Genomic DNA, 24,650 nt, shown 5'->3' with positions numbered 1-24,650 from the left:
GGGCTATCCCCAACCTGCAGCGCCACAAGTGCGAAGTGTAAACCCCCAGTCCCCGCGCAGGCCAGCGGTCAGGAACAGGTCTGCTTGTCTTAAAAAGAACTTTAGATAAGGCTTTTCCAGAGGAGCTACGAGTACAAGATTTTACCTAATCCCTAAAAAATGCCATTTTTTGTTTGGCAGTCAGAAGATCCGCCCCTTGAGGCTGGCGTTCGTGATTAAAAGCCAGATTAGGCAGAAGCTCAGCGTTTCGGGGTCTGGCCGAGCTTTGCCTGGCTGCACAGAGCAGGGCTGGTGGGAGACGCTCCTCTCCAGCCCGAGCAGTCACACCAGCCGTGGCTCGCCGCGTGGCACCCCAAAGTGCCAGGCACAGGCTGGGCACTCAGGGCTTCAATCCCCCCTGACAAAGGGCAGCAGAGGACCCATGGTGGTGGAGGAGGGTCTCCAGGGGGCCCCCAGCCCCGAGCCACTGGCCCCGACAACGCCTCTCCTGGCTCTTGGCCTTTGCTGGAGCTGCAGTGGCTCCTGGCCAGCCGGCCACAATGCGGTGGAAGGAAGAAGAAACAGCTTTGTTTCGCCCAAAGCCTCGCAATTAATCAAGTTCCTATTTCCTCGTGGTCCCGCTTTACCTACCCCAAAGGCACCAGGCAGTTTCGACACCGTGTAAGAGTCCAGGCACCCTGTGCCCACCACAAGGTTTTCTTTGCAATTTCGTATGAACAGAGAGAACCAGAAAACGAAGGTAAAGTAAAAGAAAAAACCTCTTCACTATGGCAAGCACCGCTCAGGTGGCATCAAGAGTTCAGAGCAACGCGGGCACCTCCCGAGCAGGCTGGCAGCCCCATCCCTGCTGGCTGTCATCCCCTGGGACGCCCTCCTGGGAACCAGCTCTCCCACCCAGGAGGCAGAGGATCCCTCTGAGCACAGATCACCCCATTTTTAATGCAGCACACGTCAATACAAAAAGCCAGTGCATTTTCCCGTTTTTTTTTTCCAAATTAAAAGTGGGGCTGAATATCTGGGTGGGGAGGGAGTGGGTAAGAATCCAGGTTCCTCAGGGACAGGAGCACTTGATTTATGAGAAAATTTCTTAAACAGAAGTCCCAGAGATGCTATTTCAGAGAGACATTCCCAAAGTGGCTGACGGGAAGGCAGGATGAGGGTGGGACCTGCTCCTGCACCTCCTGCACCTCTAATTGCCATTATTCTTCAGGAATATAAACAACACGAGCAAAAGAAAAGAGAGCCATGAAAGCCTCTGCAAAACAAGGGCGAGTGAGCAGAACGGAGAGGAACTGAAGAGGTCGTGCAGGTTAGGGGCTCGTTTCTGACACACCACAACCCCCTCTGGACAGAGGACCGACGGGCGGCCACAGCGTGACGGCCGCTGCCTGCCCTCTCCTGCTGCTCCCTCCAGCTCGCCCCAAGCCCCAGCCCCTTTTCAGCTCTGTGCTGAGGGCTCACCAGCTCCCCTGGCAATGTGCAGGGCAGAGCCTCTGGCTGCCCATCTCCGTATGGTCCGACGTTAATCTGTAGATAATTTTTTTCCTTTTAAAAGCACCGCAGGGTTCCCGTCTCCTGAACCTCACTCATCCTTCTGAAACGGGCAATATACTCATATATGGAAAATACAGCTCGAAACCATTCATCAGTTCTACACCTCAGTTACATCATTTGACAGCAGGGAAGGGACTATTCCAGAAATACTCTGACCTCCAGGAAATGTTGGTGCACAGGGGGAACCAGAAGCTCAAAAATCCCCCAGCATGTCCATGCTCAGAGGCTCTTCCACACCCCGGCAATGCCACGCACACCACACCCTGCCAAGGAGAACCTGAACCCAGAGCTGCTCTCAAACCAGTTACCTGCGACTAGTGAAACAGCAGGAAGGGCTTTAACAAGCAGAAGAGGAACGAACAGCTCGAAGGGGCTCGGTTGCACGTGCACCTTTCTTCCAAGCAGGGTAAGCATGGCTTTTGAGCGCGAGGAGGGCGGGAGGTAACCCAGTCCTCCGGCATGCCGTTCTCCTGGGCTCTGCAGCTCTGCACGGGACCTGCGAGAAGGAGCTGCAGGAGCTGCATCCCCCCCACACGCAGGACACTCGCGCTCCGCCCGCGTCCCCTCCAGGGATGCGGAATCTGGAGAGGACACAGCATCTTTGCCCCACGGCAGCGCTGGCCAGAAAAGCCGCTGAACCTCAAACTGTGCGAATTCGACCTGTACACCAGAAACAGGAAAACGAAATCCTGCATTGCTGGTTGCAGAGCAGCAGTTCTGGGTCAGCCCAAAGCTCAGACCCCAACACTAACAGCGCGCTGCAGTTGATGCCAGAATTATCTGTACAATCCCAGCAAATGCCAGTGAAAGAGGGAGAAAATGAGGGAAGACGCATTTGACGTGGATGTTACCAAGGTGTCACCAACCTGCCAGTTCCCAAAGCCCTCACTGGGCCACACCGAACAGGGCAGCCACAGCCTGAGGCGGAACAAAGCTGCCGGAGCGGGACGTGGCTCAGGTACAACCCTGTCCCTGGGGCAGACCGCAGCTGAGCCCCCTCGGTGCTGGCAGCCCACGTCCCCAACGCCGCAGCCCCGTCACTGTGGCCTGCTGCAACAAGAGCGGCACTGGCTCAGCTGGACCCCAGGGACACCCCAACCCCCTCCCATGCTGTGACCCGAGGTGCAGCCCCAAGCCTCGGCAGCTTGCTGGCACCATAACCCCTCGCTCATCACAGGGGGTGACCTCATTTAGCTCCTGACACCCAGGAGAAGCATTCCACTGACAAGGATGGCAAATCTTTTTGCCAAGCCAGCAAGATGTTATCTGGTGAGTGCAACAGTTCCTTATTAACCATCTTCATTTGCATTTTAAAGGTGCGAAAAAACGCAGCGCTGACTAACGAGCGTCTCCCTCGCAAGACCGGCTGGTCCCACTTCACCCCGCAGCTCATCCCACACCACTGTCGGAATTTGTAACTTCAGCTGCAACCGGACATTTTCCTCGCTTGAAACTGAACACTTCTGAGCAGCTGCCACCTCGACTCCTACTGCCAAACCAGCTGTGATACAGATGGGATTTACTTTTAGGATGCAAATCCCAGGGCAGGACAGAGTCACGACTGCTGCTGCTGGTGCTGCCCTTCGGACAAACCGCCTTGGCCTCTCCAGCTCTATTTACCCAACTAGACATTCAATACAATATATCAGAACTATCTGTAAAAAAAACCCAAATCAAACTAAAAATTGACTGGGCATTTCTAGAACTTTAACTAAAAAAGCAGAAATGACAGTATTTTGTGACATGGAGATCATCACTGACAGTAACCATGGGTTAACTCTGCGGCCACGAGAAAGCTCAGCTTTGCCAGGAGAGCACAAGCTTACCAATGTTTTAAAGCACCTTGTTTTATAGGAAAATAGATCCACTCTTGAGGATAGATTTCTTGCACTGTACAAGTTAAACTGGCCTAGAGTTGGGGTGCCAGGGTGACTGCTGTATCACCCACTGGGAGCAGTGCTCCCTGGAGCACGTAACCTCTTTGCTGTGCTCTCATTGAGCTCTCGCAGAGAATAAACAGCTCTGTCTCACAGCTGCTCTGCGCCGACCAAAATAAAAGCTGAATATGGCTGTAAAGAGTTCTTGGGCTTTCACAGCCTGCAAATGATTCCCCAGACACGCTCTCCCTGTGCCTTCAGGGGGGTCTTCTCATAAATAAAAGAAGTTTATTCAAGCTGCCAGCTTCACACGGCATCCAGAAACCCAGAAACTCCCCCCTGAATTCCTAACCAACACCAGCTTCTGCTGCCCTTTACACCTGGCTGATGCTCCTGCTCACAGTGTAGGGACACGGCTCCTGAAAGGATTTGTTCTTACAGTAATTTGACGGATGAAGCAGGGTACAGTTCACATCACTCCTACTACTGACAACTCCACAAAAGTTTCTTAAAAAAAAAGAAAAGCAAAACTAAACAATTTATTTTTGCTGCAGAGATCTGCATTCTGCGTGGGTACAGGGAACAGAGCTGCTGAATAAGGCTGTGTCATGTTTACACGGTTATTTTTCAGAGTGGAAAAAGTGACTTAAATTCTGTGAGGGACCAGCAGCATTTAAAGGTCTATTTACTTGTATGCTTTGGCTTACATGTGTCACAGTTGATAACTGCCAAGGCTGTTTGCATTTTTAACAGATTATTCATTCCAGAAAATACTCTCCTATCCTGTTTGATACGTCGATGATGCCACACTGGTTTGTCTGCTGCTAGACGTGGATTTGGGATGGCGAGGGACTTCAGAGCAGGGCACAGGGACGGGGCAACGGGGAGAAGGTGCAGTCCTTCAAACAGCGTGTCGCGGCCGTCAGCACCACAGCTCCAGCGTGCCGTCACCCCTCTCCTCCACCAGCACCACAGCTCCAGCATGCCGTCACCCCTCTCCTCCACCAGCCCACAGCTCCCTCCCAACCACTCAGCCCAGGCCCAGTAAGAAGTCACTGATGGAGGCCGTTTTGCAAATATATTAATACTTGAAATTTCTCTCATTTTTGGGCAGGGAAGGAGAAATGTTGTTCAAGTTTTAACTGGGATGCCTAATGAAGATTTATTGTGGTCCTGTAAATCGAAAGCACTTGGGAATAACCTCTCTTCCTTAGATTAACTGGGTTATTTTTTCATGACCGCTAGACCTTAGATCTGTTCCTTATTTCTTTCCATACGCATGGAGGGCAAGAAATAGCCATACTTGGTCAATGAGAAAATAAAGTAAAATGCAAATAGACGCGCGATGACTAAACCCAAGTTTCCCAAACTATTATTTCCCTAAAGGCAGAGTCCCCAGGGCAAAGGAGGCACGTGTCGGGGCTGGGCGGTGGAGTGGGGGGCTCAGCCTGCCCCCCAGCACCAGCGCCCCGGGCAACCTGAGCCTGCGGGGGAGGACAGGCGCCGCCATCGGTCCCGACCATGGGCCTCGGCTCCGGGCACAGCCTCGCCTGGCTGGGCCCTGCTTCCCTGTCACCTGGGAAAAACCCCGGCTTCAAAGGCTTCCGCGGCTCCACCGGCATCACCGACGGGCCCGGAAAGGTGTGGAGGGGGGGAAACACCGTTGAACACAGGCAGCGTTGTTAGGGTGGTTGTACCCCCTTGAGAAATCGGCCAAAAGTGCCCGCTAATATTTCATTTTGAGGGAGTAACAGACAGTATTTCCTTCATCAAGTGATTTTTTTCTTCCTGCACCCATTACATTTTTACTTGGTTTGCACCTACAAAGCTAATTCCGAGGGCAACTGCTGAAGCCATTGATTTTGTGAAGGGAGCTGCTCCGCATTTACCACCCTGGCACCAAACCAAGCAGACACTGACCCGCACGTGAACTCATCCTCCATTAAAAGGATGCCGAGGTTGCCAAGCCATGCGCTCCACAGCCGGGAAACGCTGCAACGAGTCAGCACCAGAGCCCTGGTGAAGCTTCACCTCTTGGCAGCCTGATGGCAGGGCACGCACTGGGCCCCGCCGCCTCCCCGGGGGAAGGCGAGGAGCATTACAGGACAGATCACACGTGCACGAGGGCAGGGAAATTTGGGCCGTAGGGGCCATAAGGCAGTTTTAGTCCTGGGCATTTCCTCATGCGTGAGGACTCCCAAGCTCGGGGGATCCCTTCCAAAGTCGAGGGGCTTCTCGGAGGCCAAGCAGACCCAGCAGGGTCGTGCCAGGTCAGCCCCGGGCAGCGCTGAGCCTGCCAGTGCCCGAGTCCGGAACATTTAATAGCTCCATCCCTGCTATTTTTAGACACCCACAGCTGACACTCAAACCCCACCCCACAGAAAAAGGCGCATTTCTCTGCTTGCTCTGCACAGGTAGAGCCTCCTCCTGATCCTCATCCCACTCCCACTCCGCCGGCCCCAGGCTCACCCCAGCCCTGCAGACCCCAGACCCAGGCACTGCCTCTCCCCAGCTCCCAGCTGCCTTCTCAGCTCTCAAGCCCATGCATGCCTTGTGCCCACGGGGCTTCCTCGGGGCGTTCAACCGAAGCCACGCTGCACGGGACAAACAGCCGAGCTTCTGCAGAGAGCACGAGCAAGCACACTGTGGGGAACCATCTCTGTTCAGGGGGTGACTGGTGGGAAGGTCTCCTCTCTCCAAGCTCTACCCAGCGTAGCGCGGGGACCGGCGCGGGGGCAGGCTGAGGGACAGGCAGAGCGCTGCCTGTTCAACCCCACGCACTGGAGAGCGGCAGGCGGTGACACGCCACGTACCGCAGGACCATGACGCTAAAGGCAAACAGGCTGGTTTGCACCAATTCCCTGATGGGGACGGAAAGGTCAGGAGAGCAGCAATGGCCAGGTCCTCCTGGGGGCACCTTGCCACGAAGGCAGCCCAGAAATGGGAAGTTTTGGCCTCCGAGAATGCTGCTAAATAATCTTCCAAGAGACAGAGGGTCTTAAAACTTCAGAAATCAACATGCCTCTAAGACAGCATTAGAAACCTGTAAGAAGCAACCGTTCAGAAACACCCCAGAAGTCCTGTTAGGCTGCGCCTCCCTCCAGCAGAGGTAGTGGAGCAGTCCTTTGGTGGCAGCGAAAAAATTAAGAATGGCTGGGGAGGGCTAAAACAAGTGCTTAGAGCCATCACCAGGAAACATCACTGCAAAGACATGGCCAAGGACTTTAAAAAGTGTCCAACTTTGGTATTCTAGTCCCATTTGCTGGGCATGAAATAGCAGCCAGCCTGCCTTCCCAACAACAGCCACCCACCGCTCCCCTCCTTGGGGGCAGCAGCAGGACGGTGCGGACGGAGCAGGTCACTCCAGTGCCTGCCCATGGCCAGGAAGGTGCGGATGGAGCAGGTCACTCCAGCACTTGCTCGTGGCCAGCTGACAGAGGGGTGCATGGCTATCACTGAAACCGGGCACTGGCAGGACCCAGGCAAGCATCCCTCGAGCTACCTGCAAATCTTGGGTGCTCTGCCACCCACCCCAGCCCTTCCTGTGCACTTCTGATGCTCCCCTCCCCTTCCAAAAGAAAAGGCAGAAGCCTTCCCGGGTATCGTTTCGGCATTTGTACTTCCAAGAGTGCAGGCTGGCAATTAGTGGAGCTGCAATGCAAAAATGCAGCCCATCTAGTTACCCGGCCAAACAGCATCTGGCCCCACCCCGCCTTCAAAACAGTCCCGCACAACAAGAAATTACTGTAAGAGGAGAAACTGAAACCCTCGCTACTCCGTCTACCTCCTCCAGTACGTTTTGGCTGCTGTTTATTTTCCAAACTGTAACACATTAGCTGCTCGGCTTTGCAAACAACTGTAAAAGCCTGCAGCAAGTCGCAGGCAGGAAGCCAGCCAGATGCGCCCAGTATCATACCCAACAGCTAATTTAAGACTAAGATATTACGCTTATTTTAAGCACTAAAAGGTGATTCTAACGAGGCTGTGCAATGTGATCTGGCCTCTGCCGCCTGCGTGTTTGCAGCGCCCACCTCTGATTTGGCCTCAGCTGGATTTAAGCCCTCGGCGCGACTGCCCATGCACCCAGCACAGCGGGGCCCTGCGTGCAGCAGAGGTCTTTGAATAATACAGGGGACACAGATGAGACTAATAAATAAATAAAACCCAGAAGAAAAAATACAAAGCGAACGCCAATCAAGGTGTTGGTTATCTGCAGGGACACACCCCGCATCAGGGGCCGCACAGGCCTGCACTGCAGAGCCACCGCTGCAAGGTGCTTTTTATACAGGATTTTAAAAACCGCAATCTTAAATCTTTCGGGTTTCACGATCACTCCATTTAGTTTGAAAACTTCCCCCACTTCGGCTGAAGTATGTATCTATGCCAGAAACACAGCACTTTCTGGTTCTTCTTTTGCCATGTTTTCTAAAGACGTTCTCTGCAAGGGCAGGATAAAGAAACCCAGCACTTATTTGAAAACAAATCCCCCTCCCTGGGGCTTTGGCGGCCCCGGGCAGCCAGCCCTGGTCCCTCCGCGCCCCGCCGCCGCAGTGACAGCTCCTGGCATGGGACAGCAGTCCTGCTGACTCACTGAGTACAACTCCCGCCCAGAGCAGTTTTTCCATAAAAATAAAACCAGCCCAAATAAATGAATGCATTCCCATAGTAAAACCCTGATCAGTGGCTGCGAAGGAAGAGCCTTCGCCCTACAGCAAAACAATTTCCCTCCCGGTGGGAGAAGGAGGACCACGCTCGAGGGAAGGCCAGTCTGAGAAGGACCGTGCTCCCCTTGGGAGGAGGATGGGGGTAATGGCATTGAGGTGGGGGACCTAATGGCACCGAGGCGGGGGGACCTCGAGCCCTGCACGCTCGCTGCTGTAACACTCGCTGCGCCCAGAGGCTGGGGAAGAAGCAGCACACACACGCGAAGGGGATTTCGGAATCCGCTCTGCTCCCTGTGGGGCAGAGCTGGGGGGTACACGAGCATTCAGAAGGGAGCCGAGAGGCTTTTGTAAACAAAAGCTCAGACAAACATCTCTAATTTCACAGAGAGGATTCACCACGGTTAGCGCTGCACACTGAAAGGCAACCTTTGAATGCATCGGTGCTCACCGCAGCAAAAGGAACACAAGACATCCCCGGGACTTGCAGTCCTTAACATTTGTACTCCAACAAGCCTCCCACTGAGATCAACAGCAGTTATTTCCACCAGGACGTCAGTTTTCAGCTTAATCAGAAGCATGAACACCAAAATGACCCAATTCCCTTCCCTGCAGTTTCCCAAAGCGCTTTTGCAGGGGGGGAGCAGCTGCGCCGCAGCTCCCAAGCAGTCGGGAGCCACCGCGCCCGACGTGAAACGTCACCCGTGGGGACGCCCCACCTGGGCTCTCCCAAGGCTTAAAAGGCTGAAGGTGGAAGCGCTGAATCCCGCTGCAGCCCGCGGGGAGGAGGCAAGTAGCGACGGAAGGGTCCGAGGGTCTCGGGCATACCCAGGAGAGCAGCTCCAGGGTGCACATCGCTTTGGGGCAACGCAACGGCGCAGCTCTCCCTGAGCACAGACCAGTTTGGTACCTTGTGACCAGCAGAAAAGAAACATGTTTTCCCTCTCGCTCCTGTCACACTCTGCCTGCTTCGCAGCCCGCATGGGAAGGTGACACCAAGCCACGGGCGGGCGACCCACTGATGCCACAGGACAACACAAGCGGAGACTTCAAAGTGACGTTAATGCTGAAAGGCTGCCCGTGTGCCCGCTCCGCCTGTCGCCCTCCCTCAGTGGGCACCCAGCTCAGGATGGCTACAGCTGAGACCGGGGCCTGGCGGGATGGGGAGGCTGGGCAGGGCACTGGGGTCACCGTGCCCACACGGGCGAAGGGCGAGAGACGCACCAACACCTAAAGGCACCAAACCTCGGAACAAAGCAGGAAAAGGCCCTCATTAATGAAGGCATTTCCCCTGCGCACAAATCTCCACCAGCCCATTTAGCAGAAAATAAGGAGTAGGTCAAATTCTGGACTGGAGTAGTTTTTAATTTACTAACCTTTGCTATTGTCCCGTTAGGGGAACAGCGGTCCCTTTCTCGAAGGGAAGGAAACACTGAATCCAGGAGTCTTTTGTACTTGTTCTCTTAAAGAGTTTCTTGTTCAGAAAGAAATCCCCTTTTCTTTCAAGGAGGAAAGCTGGACTTCCTGGCCTCCACACACCTGGAATTTTACAGCTCCTCAGCTGCAGGGTTTGGATTTTGGCAAGCACCGGCTCCCAGCTCAGGCAGCCGATCAACTCGAGGGCAGGCTGCTGGGAAAGCCAACCCCTCCTGAACGGGTCCTCAAACAGGATGGCCCTGATCCACGGCCAAAAAATGGTGAAGAATGCAAAAAAAAAACCCCAAAGTCCTGAAGCAGAGCTCAAAGATGGGTCTCACAAGACTGGCAGGGAGTTTGCCAGAGTATTTGTATGAGCACAAAGGGCAAGGCACCCTGAGACCTTCCCCGCTGCCTTATACCCTAATTGTGGGTCTGGTAATGACTGGGGAGCACCAGAACCCCTTGCACAGCAGTAGCAGATTCCAGACCGACTGCAGTGTGCACAGCTGCCCAAGGCTTCCTGCAAAGCCCAAATTACTCAGCTCGGTTAAAAAAACAGAAGCAGCTTTATACAGATATTATTTGGGTAGTCCCACAGAGCAGCAACGACAAAGCTGCCGGGATACTGGCACCATTCAGGCACCCTGCCCCGACCCAGGCTGCAGCCTGTAAACAGCCATGGGGCAGGGCTGGGGGACAGACCCACTGCTGGCAGCCCTCCTCGTCCTCCTCATCCTCGCCACTGCAAACCAACACCCCACAGAACGCTGACCACCGAGGGCAAAACGCCACGGACCTGCCAAAACCACAGGCACAGACTTGTGCTTATGGGTAAGTGGGCAGCGAGGGGCTGAAGTGACATCTGTACATTCTGCTTAAAAAGAATAAAATGAAGTCAGACGCTTCGTTTCTCATTGGAAGACTGGACTGAAGATTGATTTAAATATCTGGGGCTATAGAGAAGAGCATGTTTGCCTTGTGGTATTATTCACCTTAAGACTCGCTTTCAACCTTTAGCTCAACATGGACCGAGAACTTGTGTGCTCCCGCGCGTGTAAAACCTATCACATAATCACTGGATTTGAGGAAAAGCACCAAATGCCACAAATGCTGCTGGAGCCGTAAGAGCTGCCGGTGCTAATCACTATTTCACTTCCCAGAACTGTAAAGGTCCCTTAACTGGTGGCAAGCAAATGGTTTCACTGTCAGTCTGCTCATTTAATTCCTCAGTAACAGCAAGATGCCTCCACTCCCCAAAGCCCCACACAGCTTTAACTGATTTATTCTGCTGAACTTCTTTATGATCGCCTTGAAAAAAAGAAATGATTAGGAAGAGGCAACTCTTGGAATCTGAAAAGCTGCAAATTTGGCAAACAATTCCTGTAAGGTCACAGCAAGACTCAGGCTTTGCTGTCTTATAAGTCACATCATTTTTTTCCCCTCAAAGGATAAATAAACCGAAAACATCCTGTTGGGGAAATGGTACACGACTGACTGCCAGAGCTTCAACCGACAGTACGGGCACGAGATACCAGCGTGTCTTTACTCAGTACGTAATGCAGCGACGCACAACCGTAATGGAGAGGCGTCCTACCTTTCGGGTGCTCGGTTCTGCCGCCCCAACGCTCCTCGCAGGCGGCTCTCTCGCAGCAGGTAAACCCACAGGCAGCAGGCGAGGCACAGAGCTGAGCCTCACACACCCTGCTCCCGGGGCCAGCGCCAGGTGAGGCCAACAAGAGGCCGGGCTGGTTTGGTGCTCATGCAGCGCAGGGTTTTAGTGGCAGTGACGGCGAGGAGAGAGGCAGAGCGGATGGATGAAAGCCAGAGCCTGTCCTCTGTTCACACACACGCCGTGGCACCGGCTGCCCGCTGCCAACTTACCTTTCTGCCCCTGCAGGGGCCTGACCCGTCCCCGCACGCTGGCTGCGCCCCCAGCCCCCCGAACCCCAACCCCTGCTGTCAGCCACGCCGACAGCAGCAAGTTCCACCATCTCGACCCGCACCCGCGCTCATCCCTTTCAAGTCCTTGGACATCCTTCTGCTGACCACCAGAAGAAAGCAGCTAAAGCACAAATGCCCCTGGCTGCTCTCGAGGGACTGGGGGCTTCGATGGCTGAGTGGGACCTGGAAGTGTTCAGAGCCCGTGGGAGGACCGGAGGGGTGGGAAGGAAGGTCTCCCCTCACTGCGAAGGTCGCGGCATACGGCAAGGCCATAAAGCACCGCGGCAGGAGTGGCATTCCTCCCAGCCGATCCGCGGGGACGGGCAGGGGCGTGCCGAGGAGTGCCGGCGGGGGGAAAACTGGCTTCGGCTTGCAAGGACAGCGACGGCTCTTGAAGATCTGAGCTGATCTTCACATGTACGAGGAGGGGAGGTTCTGTGGGAAAATGCTATCGGGCCCGGCAGAGCCGCGGCAGGAAGGAAATTCCCCCAGCAGCGACGGCCATCGGCGCGAGGGCTCAGCTGTGTCAAGTTCAGGGGACTTCATAAATAACCCGCCCGTCCCCAGGGAGTCATTGCTAAGGCCGCTATTTTTTCCCTTGAACTTTCCAGATGAAGGAAGCAATAGCAGAAGCAATGGCACAGATTTGGCCGGAGATCAACTCTACTGACAACAGTCACAGAATTTAACTCAGAAGAAAAGTCCTTTGTGGTTGCTGGAGTTATCAGCAGATGGGCCGAGCAGTTCAAGCAGCAATGTGGAGTTCTGCTCAAAAAATATTCCACATGTGCAAAATAACCAGAGCTGAAACTCGCTGGCAGATATAACCCACAGTAACTAATTCCACCACCTAGACTGAGTTAAAAACGCAGGGCACATGCTAGACACCCATTAAGAATTAAAATGTTCAATTGTATTCTTCAACAAACGGCTGGGATTCAGGCTAAGAAACAGCCCTGATTAAAGATTAAGGACAGACAGCCTATGAAACACTAATTACCACTGTACTTACAGTGAATTTGGCCTGTTGGGTTTAATTACTTCTAGTTCAAGATCACTCGAGTTCAGGCTGGGCTGGGGAGCGCTGTTGGAGTTGAGGAAGCTGTTCACGTTTGACGAGATGACGGATTCCAGGCTGGAGTTGATGATACTGTTCCTGTTCTCCTCTAGAAAAACATCAAAACCCAAGAACCATCAGCCGTCTCACACAGCTGCCATCGCACACAAAAGTAAGGAGCGCACTGCTGCAGAGGCATCGAGCGTTCCTAGAAATAATCCCTGCCCTAGTGCAAACACGGCAGTGTCCTACCGATCTCAGAAGACAGGCAGTTAGTTTACAGAGATATTACTCATTAAATTATAAGAAATACCAGGTACTCTTTTTTTTTTTTTTTCTGAAGATGCAGCTGCACTTTAAATGAATACCTTTTTTAGTAAGAAAATACTCATTTTTCTCAAGGCATTCACATTTTGTATTCCCAAAGACATCCAAAGCACCACACAACCTGAAAAAAATTAAAATACAAACTACATACAGGAATGGATTTCTCTGTGACTGAGATCAGCCACCGAGGGACTGAGCATTTGTGTGACAGAGCGGGATAACATTTTAGAACAAGAGAAGGACATTATCACCCGGTTAAAGTTTATCTCAGCAAAAAATGCTTCGGCCTAGGACTTGACGTCAGCTCCTGTTGATCTTTACTGGCCAGATTCATAAGGAGAAAGAGGAGAGGGTCTCTGCTCCACCTCAGCTCAGCTCTTCTGAAATACAGAGCAGCTCTGGGTCAGGAACTTGGCTTTGTATCTGATCCGAAATAGTGCCTCCTGCCCGCTCCCGCTGCAGCGCCGGCCGTGCTGCGCTGTGGAAATGCTGGCACTGCTCTGCTGACAATCGGGAGGCTTCTTAAGAGTTTCTTGTTTCCCTTGATCATATTCTGTTAAGAGATCTCCCCCTTATTTGTAGCAGTGAGGAGTGAAAATATTATGCATCCCAAACTGACATCCGCAGCATGGGCTCCCTCCTCAGCTCCATGCCTAATTACCTAAAATCACATTAATTCATTTTCATAAGATGCCTTTTCTGTATAAGCAGTAATTGTAATGAGAGAAGCAATTACCATCACTGATGGCACGGAAAGCAGCCCTATTGCAGAGAACTGCTACTTCTGTGAGGAAGTGCTCCTGAAAGACAGGCATCTGCTGGAAAACACGAGTCCTACCTCAATGGTAAACCCTTCCAAAATTACTCTTCCAGCGCACACGAATATGACCAAATTACTACCAAAAAGCACACAGTAATAGGGAATCAGTTTTTCTTAACCCCTTTGCATTGTACACCTCTGCTTGCGTTAGAAGGAGGATGTGTAGTACCCGTCCTGCACCCACTTAGAGAAGGATAAAAGTGCAAGAGGATCTCTTGGGACACGTGAAAAGTTAATCCTGACCATACAGCGCCTGCATTTCTGCAGAACAGCCTGGCAGCAGCGCTGTCCCCGGCGCAGAGGAGCACGGCCTTGGGGCAACTCTTTGCCACTGCTTCGAAGAGCAAAGCCCGGACTAGCGAAAGGCTTGTGGATGCCAGGGGGAAGAGCAGGGTCTAATGCTCCTTGCCACACCCCTTCGCTGGAGTTGCTGCATTTCCCTGCTACCTGGACAAAATCAGCGCCTGCATGGCAGCAAGACAGGGCTAAAACTTGGTTTAGCTCCAGCTGAGCTTATCTTCCAGAGCTTAGGCAAAGCCAAGGATGGCTTAATTACGTTGATAGGTTTCAACACGCTCCTGAAATCGCGTTTCATTCATCTCGATCTCCAGTAAGCCACCAGGGGAACAAGCAGCACGTACACTTCTCTGCCTCCTCCTTTGCTCCTTCAACGTGCCTAGCTGGATTTTTTGCCCAGCCACGGTTTCCAACCTGCCACCACCTGAGATGCCAAAAGAAAATACAAATGATCTCGTCAGCTTTCAGCCATAGAGTGGCTCGAACAACAAGCCACGCTTTCCCTAAACCAAGCCAGGAAAGCTCATAAAGAAGAGCGATTTCCCCGGAGCGCCCAGCTTAAAGACATTTCTTAGCCTATGCTTTACACCCAGCCCCAGCAGCAGGTGCTGAGTTTGGTGCTGGACCCGCAGCTGGAGGCTGCTGGTGTTGCACAGTGGGATGGGCTGATGGAGGAGAGCGCACCAAGTCCAGCCAGAGCCAGGACAGGTCCTCTGATACGAACCTACGAGCTCGCAAAAGCCCCCCTGGCACTCAGAAGGCATAAACACTTCGTGATGAAAATGATTACCTGTGAAGAAGACAAGAAGAGGCAAAAAAGAAAAGCGGAGCGCTGACCACCACAGGTATTGGCAGGCAGATGCGGGAGGCAGCAGATGAAGCAAGAGAGAACTTAAGCTGCCTGCAGACCCAAACCCCCGCAAAGGCCAACCCAAATCACTCTGGTTTTGCATCTGCCAGAGCAGGTTTTAAGCAGTGCCATGACAGACCAGCTCCGTAGCAAGGAAAGGTGGCCAAGCCCAGGGACTGCCCACGCTGAGACCCACCAGACCGAAATGCCATCCTGGAGCTGTGAGGAGCGCAGACCCGAGCTGATGGAGTGTGGCCAAACACTGCGACTTGTTATTTCCAAACATTTTCTGCCCAAGGCTGAAGTCCGAAAATAAGCTCCCTAAGCCTAACAAATCAGTGTCAATTGTCTGCCTAATCTCAGAGCTAGCTACCAGCCAACACTGAATTAAAGTCCCTGTCAGCCAAGAAACTGGAAGTGTTTCGTCTAAAGAGGAAGGGAGATGAATGGCAGAATCTGAAGCTCCTGCTTCATTTTATTTCCTCTTTTTCAAAAGGCTGATACTGTATTTTGGTTCATGCTTTTAAAAGCTTATGTGAAGGATTCTTCGCTGTGAGATTTAATCTGGTTTTACAGCTACAAGAGCAGAACCGCCCACCAGCTATGGCGCGTTTCTTCTCCATCACGCAGAAGACGGAAGAGCCACTTTGCAAACCAGCGGCACGGCCGGGTGCAAGGGGGGGTCACAGCCGGCCCCGCTCCCGTTGCAGACCACCGACACCCCCCTCACAGCTCAGCCCTGGCCCCTGCCACCGACCCTGGCTCCTGGCTGCGCCTCCTCTCTGCTGGCCCAGCTCCCGATGACGAGAGCACTACCGTGGCCCAGCTCCCTGTCACAGCGGAGCTATTTCGATGCCACAGCTTAGGACACAATGTGGAGGTGGCACTCGGCTCGGCTTGAGCTGCTGTCTGAGCTCTGGTGCTTCAGCCTGACTTACAGCTTTGGCCCATCTCTGGACCAGTGAGAAAGGAAACCTCACGTTGTTCCTCAACTGACACGTGCAGCAGGGACAGCAAACACCGAATAAAATGGTAGCAGTTTCCCAGATGCACGGGAGATTACAGACTGTCAGGAGGGAAATTGAGAAAACGTTGCTTCGTATGGGAATAAATAAACGCAGAAATAAAAGAAAGAACTCAGTTCCTCTTCTAGGCAAGGGGAGGACGGTACATGAAGGCTACGGCAGCCAGACTCTAGAGTCTAACGAGCAACTGCTTAGTGAGCAGCAAATAAACTACTTAGGCTGAAATTTTTCAAAAGTAGCTTTTGATATTTGAGGCTCCACTGAGAGGCGTGTGATACGCTATTTCCAGAGCACGCTTTGGTGCTACCACTGCTTCCTTAAACCCACATGTATCGTTATGACATCCTCCGAAACGAGAGTGCCTGATAATTAACGGTAACTCAATCAGAGGCAGACAAGCCCACATGTTTTGAGAGTCAGCACAGTACCCAGCAACCGGTCTGTCCGCCCCACAGTTTTACGTCCTGGGGGGACGGGTTAACTCCAGCCTTCCCCTGCTCCTCGCTCCCTGCACTCACCCACCTGCCCCAGCAAGGCCAGACGAGCCTCCGAGCACTTGCTCTGCTCACCAGGTTACTCTCCTGCTTTTTTTAGCAAACTGGGACAGGTCCTTGTGCAACTGGCCAGTCCAGGAGCAGCCTGAGGCAAGGGTTGGGAGCCCACGGCCAGGAGGAACAGGAGAGCTGGGAATTGGGCTGTAACACGAAGCAACAAACGGAGCAGACACATTTTTGCCACTCCACAAGTAGCGATGGGGCACTCACTCTTTCCCCTAAATACGTGGAGCGTCAGTTAGTGACAGAAACGGAAAGATGATTTTCAACATTTTTAAACTGCCATGGTACACAACCCCCAGAACAATGCAGAAACTCCTGGCTGAGGTTTCGTGTCTATAAAAGGCAAAGGGCCTGAGGGCTTCCAAAAAAAAGGGGTCACCTTTCGGAGACGTGGGCGGGTGTCCACCCTTGCCACACGCGCCGCGCCCCGCATGCAGGAGCGAATCTCGGCAGCTGCCGGTGGCAAGGATGGGGGTTGAGGAAGACGAGGACGGGAACGTGCATGGGCCTGTCAGGTGGGGAAGGGGCAGCAACACTGCGCTAACGCAGCCTCCCTTCAAGCCCCTGGTTAAGGGCCTGGATGCCAGGCGATCTCCACACTGCCCAGCAGAGGAAACCGAAGCCTGATCCTCTGACGGGAATCATCTCTTCCATTGACACCAGTAAAACTGCACGAGGATGGCGTGGGGATTGCAACCTGTTAGTCACGATCAGGGCAAAAACTTCGCCAAGTGGGAAAGCCGGGAGCTGCGGCCGGGCACACTTACGCTTCTCGTTGGGCTGCGCCGTGTGGAAGAGCGTCAGTGGCCTCTCGCTGCAGGAGGGCGGCTTCGAGTCCATGCTCTTCTTGCGAGATAACAGCAGCTGCGAGTTCGATGGAGGGGTCTCTGGCACCGTGTTAAATATCTGTCAAAAGTAATAAATAAGTTGTTCTTTGGCATCACCCTTTCTAACAGAAGAGCTGCCCACCTGCCCGGCCTGCACAGCTCTGCAGGACAACATGCATTCAGCAAGGCAACACTTTTGGGTACAATTTCCTAAATTCCACGTTCCCACCCTGTCTGCACTCCTTTTCTCTATTCTTCACCCAAGAGGCATTTGCAAGATACAAAGAAGAACCCCAATAACCTGGCAGCACCTCTCGAGGGTGCATGCTGCCCCGGTGGGTGACGGCGAGAGCGTCCCGGGCCAGACAAACCGCCGTGTCCCCACACACGCTCCCCCGCAGGGCGGCCCCCGGCGCCCTCGCACCCGCTGATGCCAACCAGCTTGGGAAAGTCTCTGCGACTTCCAGCCGCAGCTGTCAGAAAACTGAGTAATCACATTTTTCTCAAGGGGATGGAATTTTAAAACTGCACGAACCTGAAGAGCAGCAGTTCTGTTTGTTGTTGCTATTTGGTTGTTTTATTGTCTATTTTCTGGACTGCCAGGCTCAGACAACAGCAGCGTTGCCTCAAGACCAGCTCTCCCTTCGCTGAACACCACCCCTCAGAGTCTCTCCCTGCTCTACCTGCCCCTGCCAGAGAGCCGATGGACACTGACAAGGGTGCCAACAGGGAAACTGCATTTCCGAGGCAGCTGGCTGCCCACCGCAGCACTGGGCGACTCCTCCGGAGCACGCAGCCATCGCCGCTGGTCACCGGCAGCCCTTGCCTTGCAGAAAGCCACCAAGTGTCGCCTGCCAGCTCGCGGGAGCGCCTGCCAGCAGTTAATTGGTTTGTTTTGTGTAACAACAACAAAAATCCTCACACGCACACATAAACCCTCCACGCCGATTTCTACAAATAAATGCGAAAGAGCCAAGACGCGTTAGCCAAAAATTTTAATGCCGCATCTCTCCCCAAAAGCACGAAGAAGCGGGTGCGAAGGGCAGCACTTGCGGCCCTCAGAGAGGAACTAATGATCCGTTCTCACTGACCCAAACACCCCGCGGCTCAGGACGTCGCTCCCCAACCTCGCTGTTTCCAGGGACTCGCTGCCCAGGCTCAGGGTCTTCCCTGCTTCCGAGCCTGCAGACGGAGCGAGGTGCGGGAAGCGGCGATGAATCACGGCGCAGAGCTCCCGCGCGCACGGCAGGCCCCAGCACCAACCAAGTGAGCAGTTGCCTCTGACTGTGCAGAGCTGGGCACGCTGCGAAACAGATGGCTGCATCGCGGGCTCCTACTGCAGCCCTTCCTGGAGAGCTCTGCTGAGCTCATTCACACATTCCTCCCGGGCTCATGCGTTACCGGAGGCAGCAGCAGCCCAAACTGCGCTTTCTGCCTGCAGCACTGCTCATTCTCACTCTGCCTGCGCCCGCCCGTGGCGGTTCCCACCTCCAAAGGGCCTGTTTCACAGGCTCCCCACGGCAGTTTGGGGGACGGTGGCTCCCCAGCCTCTCACACAGCTGCTGCACCCCGCTCCCAGCACCCCAGCAGCCTCCCCCAACACTCCCCCAGCCCTCCCCAGCACCCTTTCCCAGCACCCCACCAGCCCTCCCCAGCACCCCAGCAGCCTTTCCCAGCACCCCAGCAGCCTTTCCCAGCACCCCACCAGCCTTCCCCAGCACCCCAGTAGCCCTCCCCAGCACTCCCCCAGCCCTTCCCAGCACCCCAGCAGCCCTCTCCAGCACCCCAGCAGCCCTCCCCAGCACCCCAGCAGCCCTCCCCGGCGCTCAGGCCAGCTCGCAGGTCCCGGTCTGCAGAGCTATTCGTAGCACATGGCTGCCCACGCCAAACCACGCCACAGCTGCACATGCTTCGGGAGCCTGTCCCGGCCAGCGGGCCCCGTGCTGCAAGCCCTTCGCTCTGCGTGCTAAATACAGCTCCTCTGGGGCAGCACGGGGCGCCAAAATCAGTACGAGGGGCACCTTGCCTGCCCTGGGCTCCCTTCCCCACGGCCACTGCCTGCTTTAACACGCTCTTGCTTTCAAATTGTTTTTCAATAGTGAATTCTACCTGGGAAATATAATGAAATATATAAATCAAGCAAGGTAAAAGTATCGATTCATGAATTGCATTTTATGCAATGATTTCCCACAGCACACTTGAAAATGAACTTCCAGATTTTTGTTTCCTTTTTTTGGTCTTTAATAAAAGAAGATATATATGCTCTTAAATTATGAACTCGGTGACTAAGACCAGCCGCAGCTTCTGAGGAGATTGCCCCCTCCCTGGCAGTGCTCAAGGCCAGGCTGGATGGGGCTTTGAGCAACCTGGTCTAGTGGAAGGTGTCCCTGCCCATGGCAGGGGGTTGGAACTAGATGGTCTTTGAGGTCCCTTCCAACCCAAACCAGTCTAGGATTCTGTGATTTTTAAATGCAGCTGGAACGTCACTATGAAACAATTTTACTAACAAGCTTCAGCACCTGAGATCTTGCACACTCCAACTTATCACAACCAACAGAGAGCCGCAGCCCTGGCCGGCATGCCGCGATGCCGACAGCATGACACAGCCTCCTGATGAAGCAGAAACACCAGTGTTTCTCCAGGATGGTCTTCAACCACGAATCTGCTTGATGTCCCTGCTACGGCATCTCCACCGAGATGAAGCGGGAGAGGGGGAGCAGAAGCAACGTGCAAGCGGAGGCAGGGCTATTAAAAGTCGCTCTCTCTACCACCTCTGAGCGGCACAAAGCACACGGGCTAAATTTAGCTGCTCACAATGGAGAAAAGTCAATTAACAGCTACATCTAAAAAAGCACAGCACTGATTTTGAAGGTCTCAGGAGAGACCCCAAGAACTGAAGATAAACAGCTCACTGTAGATGCAACTTTGCCATCGTTGCGTACCGGGAAACGGCACAGATCTCTTCAGCAGCAAAGGAAACCGGCACTGCTCAACCAAACCCTCCTACACCACCTCCCTCAGCTCAGGTGTCACTTGCACAAAACCCCCACCCTTCTTCACAGGAAAGTTTCTCAGGTATGTTCCATTTTTTAATTTAACAAGAATAGCTGAGACACGCTCCTCGCTGCACAAACCTGTGTTATAGCTCTCCCAGCCACCGAGTCCAATTAACGGGGAGAGAGAGACGGTTTAATAGCCAGAGTGGGAGAGGAGCAGCCAGGATTCATCAATCACATTTACAGCCGTACCGCGCTCGCTCTCTCGGCCTGATGCAAGTGGCAATTTCGTGCCTCCTCACCACCTTCCCCCCTGTCTGCAGAACGGCAAAGACCCAGCAGCACCTCGTCTCAGACAGCAGCTAAAAGGCTTTTTTAAATACCTCTCCCACCTCTGAATGAAACACATCCAGGCGCTGCTACATCCTCTATCCCGCACCTCTTCCACAGAGACCGGCCCGTGGCCCCACCACCAGCGCTGAGGACCAGGGGTGTCCCCCCAGCGTTGACGGCTGCTCTGTGCCAGGAGAGGGATGAGGCATGAGCGCTTTCCATGGGTTTTGGAGGAATTGCTCCCCGCTGCCAGGTCACCTGCTCGTGCACTGGGGGTGCTGGCAGGGCTGGAGATGGTGCCCCCTCGGCCAGAGCCCTCCTTGCACCCTGGCACGCCCTTGAGGATCTCCTTGAGCTTCGTGCTAATTACCTCATTTTGCCCGTTACATGACATGGAAGGTGAAAACCAGACGGGGTAGGAATCCTGCCCAAATCAGCAGCACACAAAGGTCCACCCCTGGTCTCTGCCCCGGCCAACAGCTCGGTGTGGTCCCGCGCACAAAGCTGCCCCTGGACTCGCACAAGGAATTTGGAGAATAAGAAGCTGCTGTGACGTTCCAAAAGTCCGCGGTACTACGTCTTATACAAGGACCAGCAAAAAGTGCCAACAGCATCACTAAATGTTTCAGCTAATTACAGAAACAAGTAAAATGAAGAGGTGGTGCTGAGGGCCTTGACTTCAGTACGAGTCCTTACCATTTGCAGAGGGTAGTGTTTGGGCCTGTGTAATTCCCTGCATAAACTAGTCTCCTATTTGTCATCCATACTGGCTGCATCACCATTTCACCTGGTCAATCTTCTGTCTGGAGGGAACATCACCAAGACAGTAAATCGATCTCTTAATTTTGTAGCACTTCAGAACAATGGCCTTTTCCAGAGCGCTTTAAAAATTTAAGCTTTGGAAAAGAAAATGAGTGGACATCTGGAATTGTCAGATGTAATAATATTTCACCACTACTTCTGGCTAACATTTAACTTTTAAATCAGAAATACGGTGTTAAATGGCGATCACTTGAGTAACCAGGCACACAACACAGCAGCCTCTTTTTGTTTTGCACAGGATACACCCTTGGTTTGCCTGTCATGGCAACATCCAGAGCCACAGGAGAAAAATCATTTCATCCATTGATGGATATATCATCAGGATATATTTTATAACACACTGCCTTAATGTACTGTATTCACAGACAGAGAAAAGGCAGAGGATGACTACTGGATATATCCTATGAAGCAGCAATCGGACATTTTGTGGTTCGCTGGGCAGCGCTGGGCAGCCGAGTGCCGGGCACATTGCTCCCCCTCGTCTTTTTCAGGGTTCCTGTTTGCTGTGTTGGAACAGCTGGCAGGCAAATGGAGCCATCATCCCTTCCTCCCCAAGCCCCAGTGCTACGCTCCTCCCAACGCCACTCCACATGTCCAGAGGATCCGGTCTCAGCACGATCCACGGGGGAGCACTCGAAGCGCAGCCGTTCCCACAACAGCCATAGTCACAAAGACCAACGCAGGGGCTGCAATACCTCGATGTGCAGAGACCTTCTTGAGAACACAATGGAGGAGCTTTAAAAACCATCTCAGAGGGTATGTTACTGCGAGTAACTGCTGTTACTGCGAGTGTAACAAACAATTTGGACCTGGGAACCTGTTAGATCTCCAGAAACGATTCAACTTTTTGGATTACACACAGGGTTTAATGGTCTGTGTCGGATGCGCTGGCAACATAGAGCAAACCATGCTTTACCAGTTGTTCCAGGAACCTTCAGAAAGTCCCTGTTTTGCTGGCTACGATTCCAAACTGCACACCGTTCCCGAGGCGCATCGGAAACACGGCACACACAGGGCTCACGTTAGGGCCACGTACCGCCCCCGGGAGCACGAGTTTGTGTTACACCAGTGAAGACACCGGACGATCGCAGCGTATCCCGCAGCATCCTTCTCTGATACCTCTGTGCCTTCGGGATGAGTGTTTTTCTCCAGGGATAATCTCAGGTGGGGTGACCGCAAACGCAGGCAGGCGCACAGAGAACATGACTAACCCCCCTGAAACCCTCTCCCCTGCAGTCAGATCAGCCTACTGAAGCGACCGTGTAAACAAGCAGCCAGCAGTTATTCAGACCAAAAGATGTCATCATCAAGCTTGCTTTTATTTTTTTGGTTACACAGTGACAACAGTAATTTTGACAGGAGAGGCATTCCACTTACCTGGGGGAAATATAATGTAATACCAGACAGCTGCTGATTGCCAGGAACCATTCAAATCAATTACATTTCCCCTGCAAATGTACTTAATCATAAACAGTGTTTGTGAGTCACCAGTGTAAAACAATATAAAGCCCCAGCAGCACAAGCGCAGGCAACTTGCATATTGCTAATCACCTACGGCAGCTCCTGTGGGGAGCCTTCAACGAGCTCGAATCAATTCCAATTAAGAAATACACTGAAACGAAACAGTCCTAAAGCGGGAGCTGAACCGGCACTAACACTGCATTGAACAGATTTTCCTCTCCCAGAGTTACCTCTTCCTATCTTCCTCCTTCCCCGGACCATTTCCCGAGAGCCCTGTCGAAATGGGGACACGGGTTCCCAGGCATTTTGCTCGCAGCATCCTCGTGCAAAGCGCCAGCCCTGAGCCCTGTGAGGGCAGCTCAGCACCCTGCGACTCCAGCACCCGAGCGCCCCAGGCAGCAGGTACACCCATCCACAGGATTAGAGAGCGGCGAACGCGTGTAACCAACTTGCAGATTCACCCTTCTGCTAGTGCCATAAATTACTTCTAAGGAGGGGGAACCATCGAAGTGCCAGGACACCCTGGGGTAGGAGCTGTAATTTGGCTGGCGAGCAGAGACGAGCCCCGCAGCCCACCCAGACACGATCCTTGCAGAAATCTGTCATCGATTCCTCCGCAGATGCCAGCTGACGGAGGGCTCAGCTGGCACAGCAAGAGACTCGGTTCAGGCAGAAAGAAAAAATCAATGTCTAAAGACATGCTTCTGTAAGGGCCCGCGAGGGAAGCGCTCCAGAAAGCACAGCGAGGGGAAGGGAGATGAAACACGGTCGCAGCGACGCCGTGCTGCTCGTGACGCTAGCGGCACAGTCAAAGAGCTCATCACCCCCAGGGAGAGGAGGTGAATGCCCCCCTGTACCAAGCCCGAGGTGGCAGACAGACAGAGGTGACCACCCAAGGCCGACACGAGGTTTCGTGTCAATCCCTCCAGGGCTGGGGGAGCCAGGCTTTGCTCGCAACCGCAGGTTCATCACCGCTGCTCGCATGCCCCTCTGCACGGCAGCTCACGACGAAGCCAGCATTGCCCTTACATTCCATTCAGAGGAGAAGGAAATAGCTCCTCTGTCCTAAAGAAATACCGTGGCCTTTATGTGCCTGTGGAAGCAATTTCTCTGAGAACATACACGGACAGACACCGTCTCCCCGTCCCCGCTGGCTGTGCATTTGATGCCCCTTTGCAGCCCCACGCAGACATGCCCCAGGTCTGCTGCCTGCACTGCACATACCAGAGGCTCAGCCGGGCACCTCAACCTGCAGGAAACCCATGCAAGACGTCCACAAGCAAAGTCCGACACCAGAGCCGCGATGCCACCCTGCCCCGGCAGGGGACAAGCCTGCCTCTACTTCCTTCTTCACAGCCTGAACGCACAGATCAGTTATTTCTTTCGCAGCGAAACCAGACGAACGAAAGATTGCAGGCAGGGAGCTGCCTGAATGTAGAAGAAAAAGGCATTTTTTTAGTGCTGCCATTTACACGCAGCCACCCCACGCAGCCAGCCAGGAGGGAGAGCTAGCGCTATGGCCTCACCGAGCCGCCTCTGCTCCACGGACAGATGAGGACGCAGTTAGGGCCAACAAACACAAACGCATCACCATTTAGGAGATCAACACTGTGGATAAAGCCAGTACTTCAATAAACCTGGATGTAGTCAGACAAGCAGGATGCCAGCCTCGCTGTGCATCTCGCACTAGTTTCTTTTAGTGCTCGTCTCTCTTGAAACCAAGGACAAATTCCTGCTAAGCCTCGGAAAGGGGAAAGAAAGGGGGACTTCTGTAATGGAGACACGGCCAGGCCAACTCATGAGATGACCATAAAAAAGGCTGGTTA

At 53.4% G+C, this 24,650-nt stretch overlaps 1 protein-coding gene across 2 annotated transcripts in view; it reads right to left on the bottom strand.

Annotated features, from left to right (window-relative positions):
* The window catches only part of ARHGAP26 (Rho GTPase activating protein 26), a 144,512-nt gene that overhangs the window by 20,412 nt on the left and 99,450 nt on the right, over positions 1 to 24,650 (bottom strand). For both annotated transcript variants that reach the window (XM_086471104.1, XM_086471105.1), the window contains exons 19-20: positions 17,153 to 17,291; positions 12,465 to 12,618 (exon numbers count right to left, since the gene is read on the bottom strand). In XM_086471104.1, the coding sequence (XP_086327230.1) occupies positions 12,465 to 12,618; positions 17,153 to 17,291 (293 nt within the window). The remainder of the gene's footprint in view (positions 1 to 12,464; positions 12,619 to 17,152; positions 17,292 to 24,650) is intronic.

This window comes from Leptosomus discolor, chromosome 10, assembly GCF_034619465.1.
Source record: "Leptosomus discolor isolate bLepDis1 chromosome 10, bLepDis1.hap2, whole genome shotgun sequence".
NCBI classification, from domain to species: Eukaryota; Metazoa; Chordata; class Aves; order Leptosomiformes; family Leptosomidae; genus Leptosomus; species Leptosomus discolor.
The sequence above is the reverse complement of the archived record's forward strand: the minus strand, read 5'-3'. Positions and strand labels throughout refer to the sequence as shown.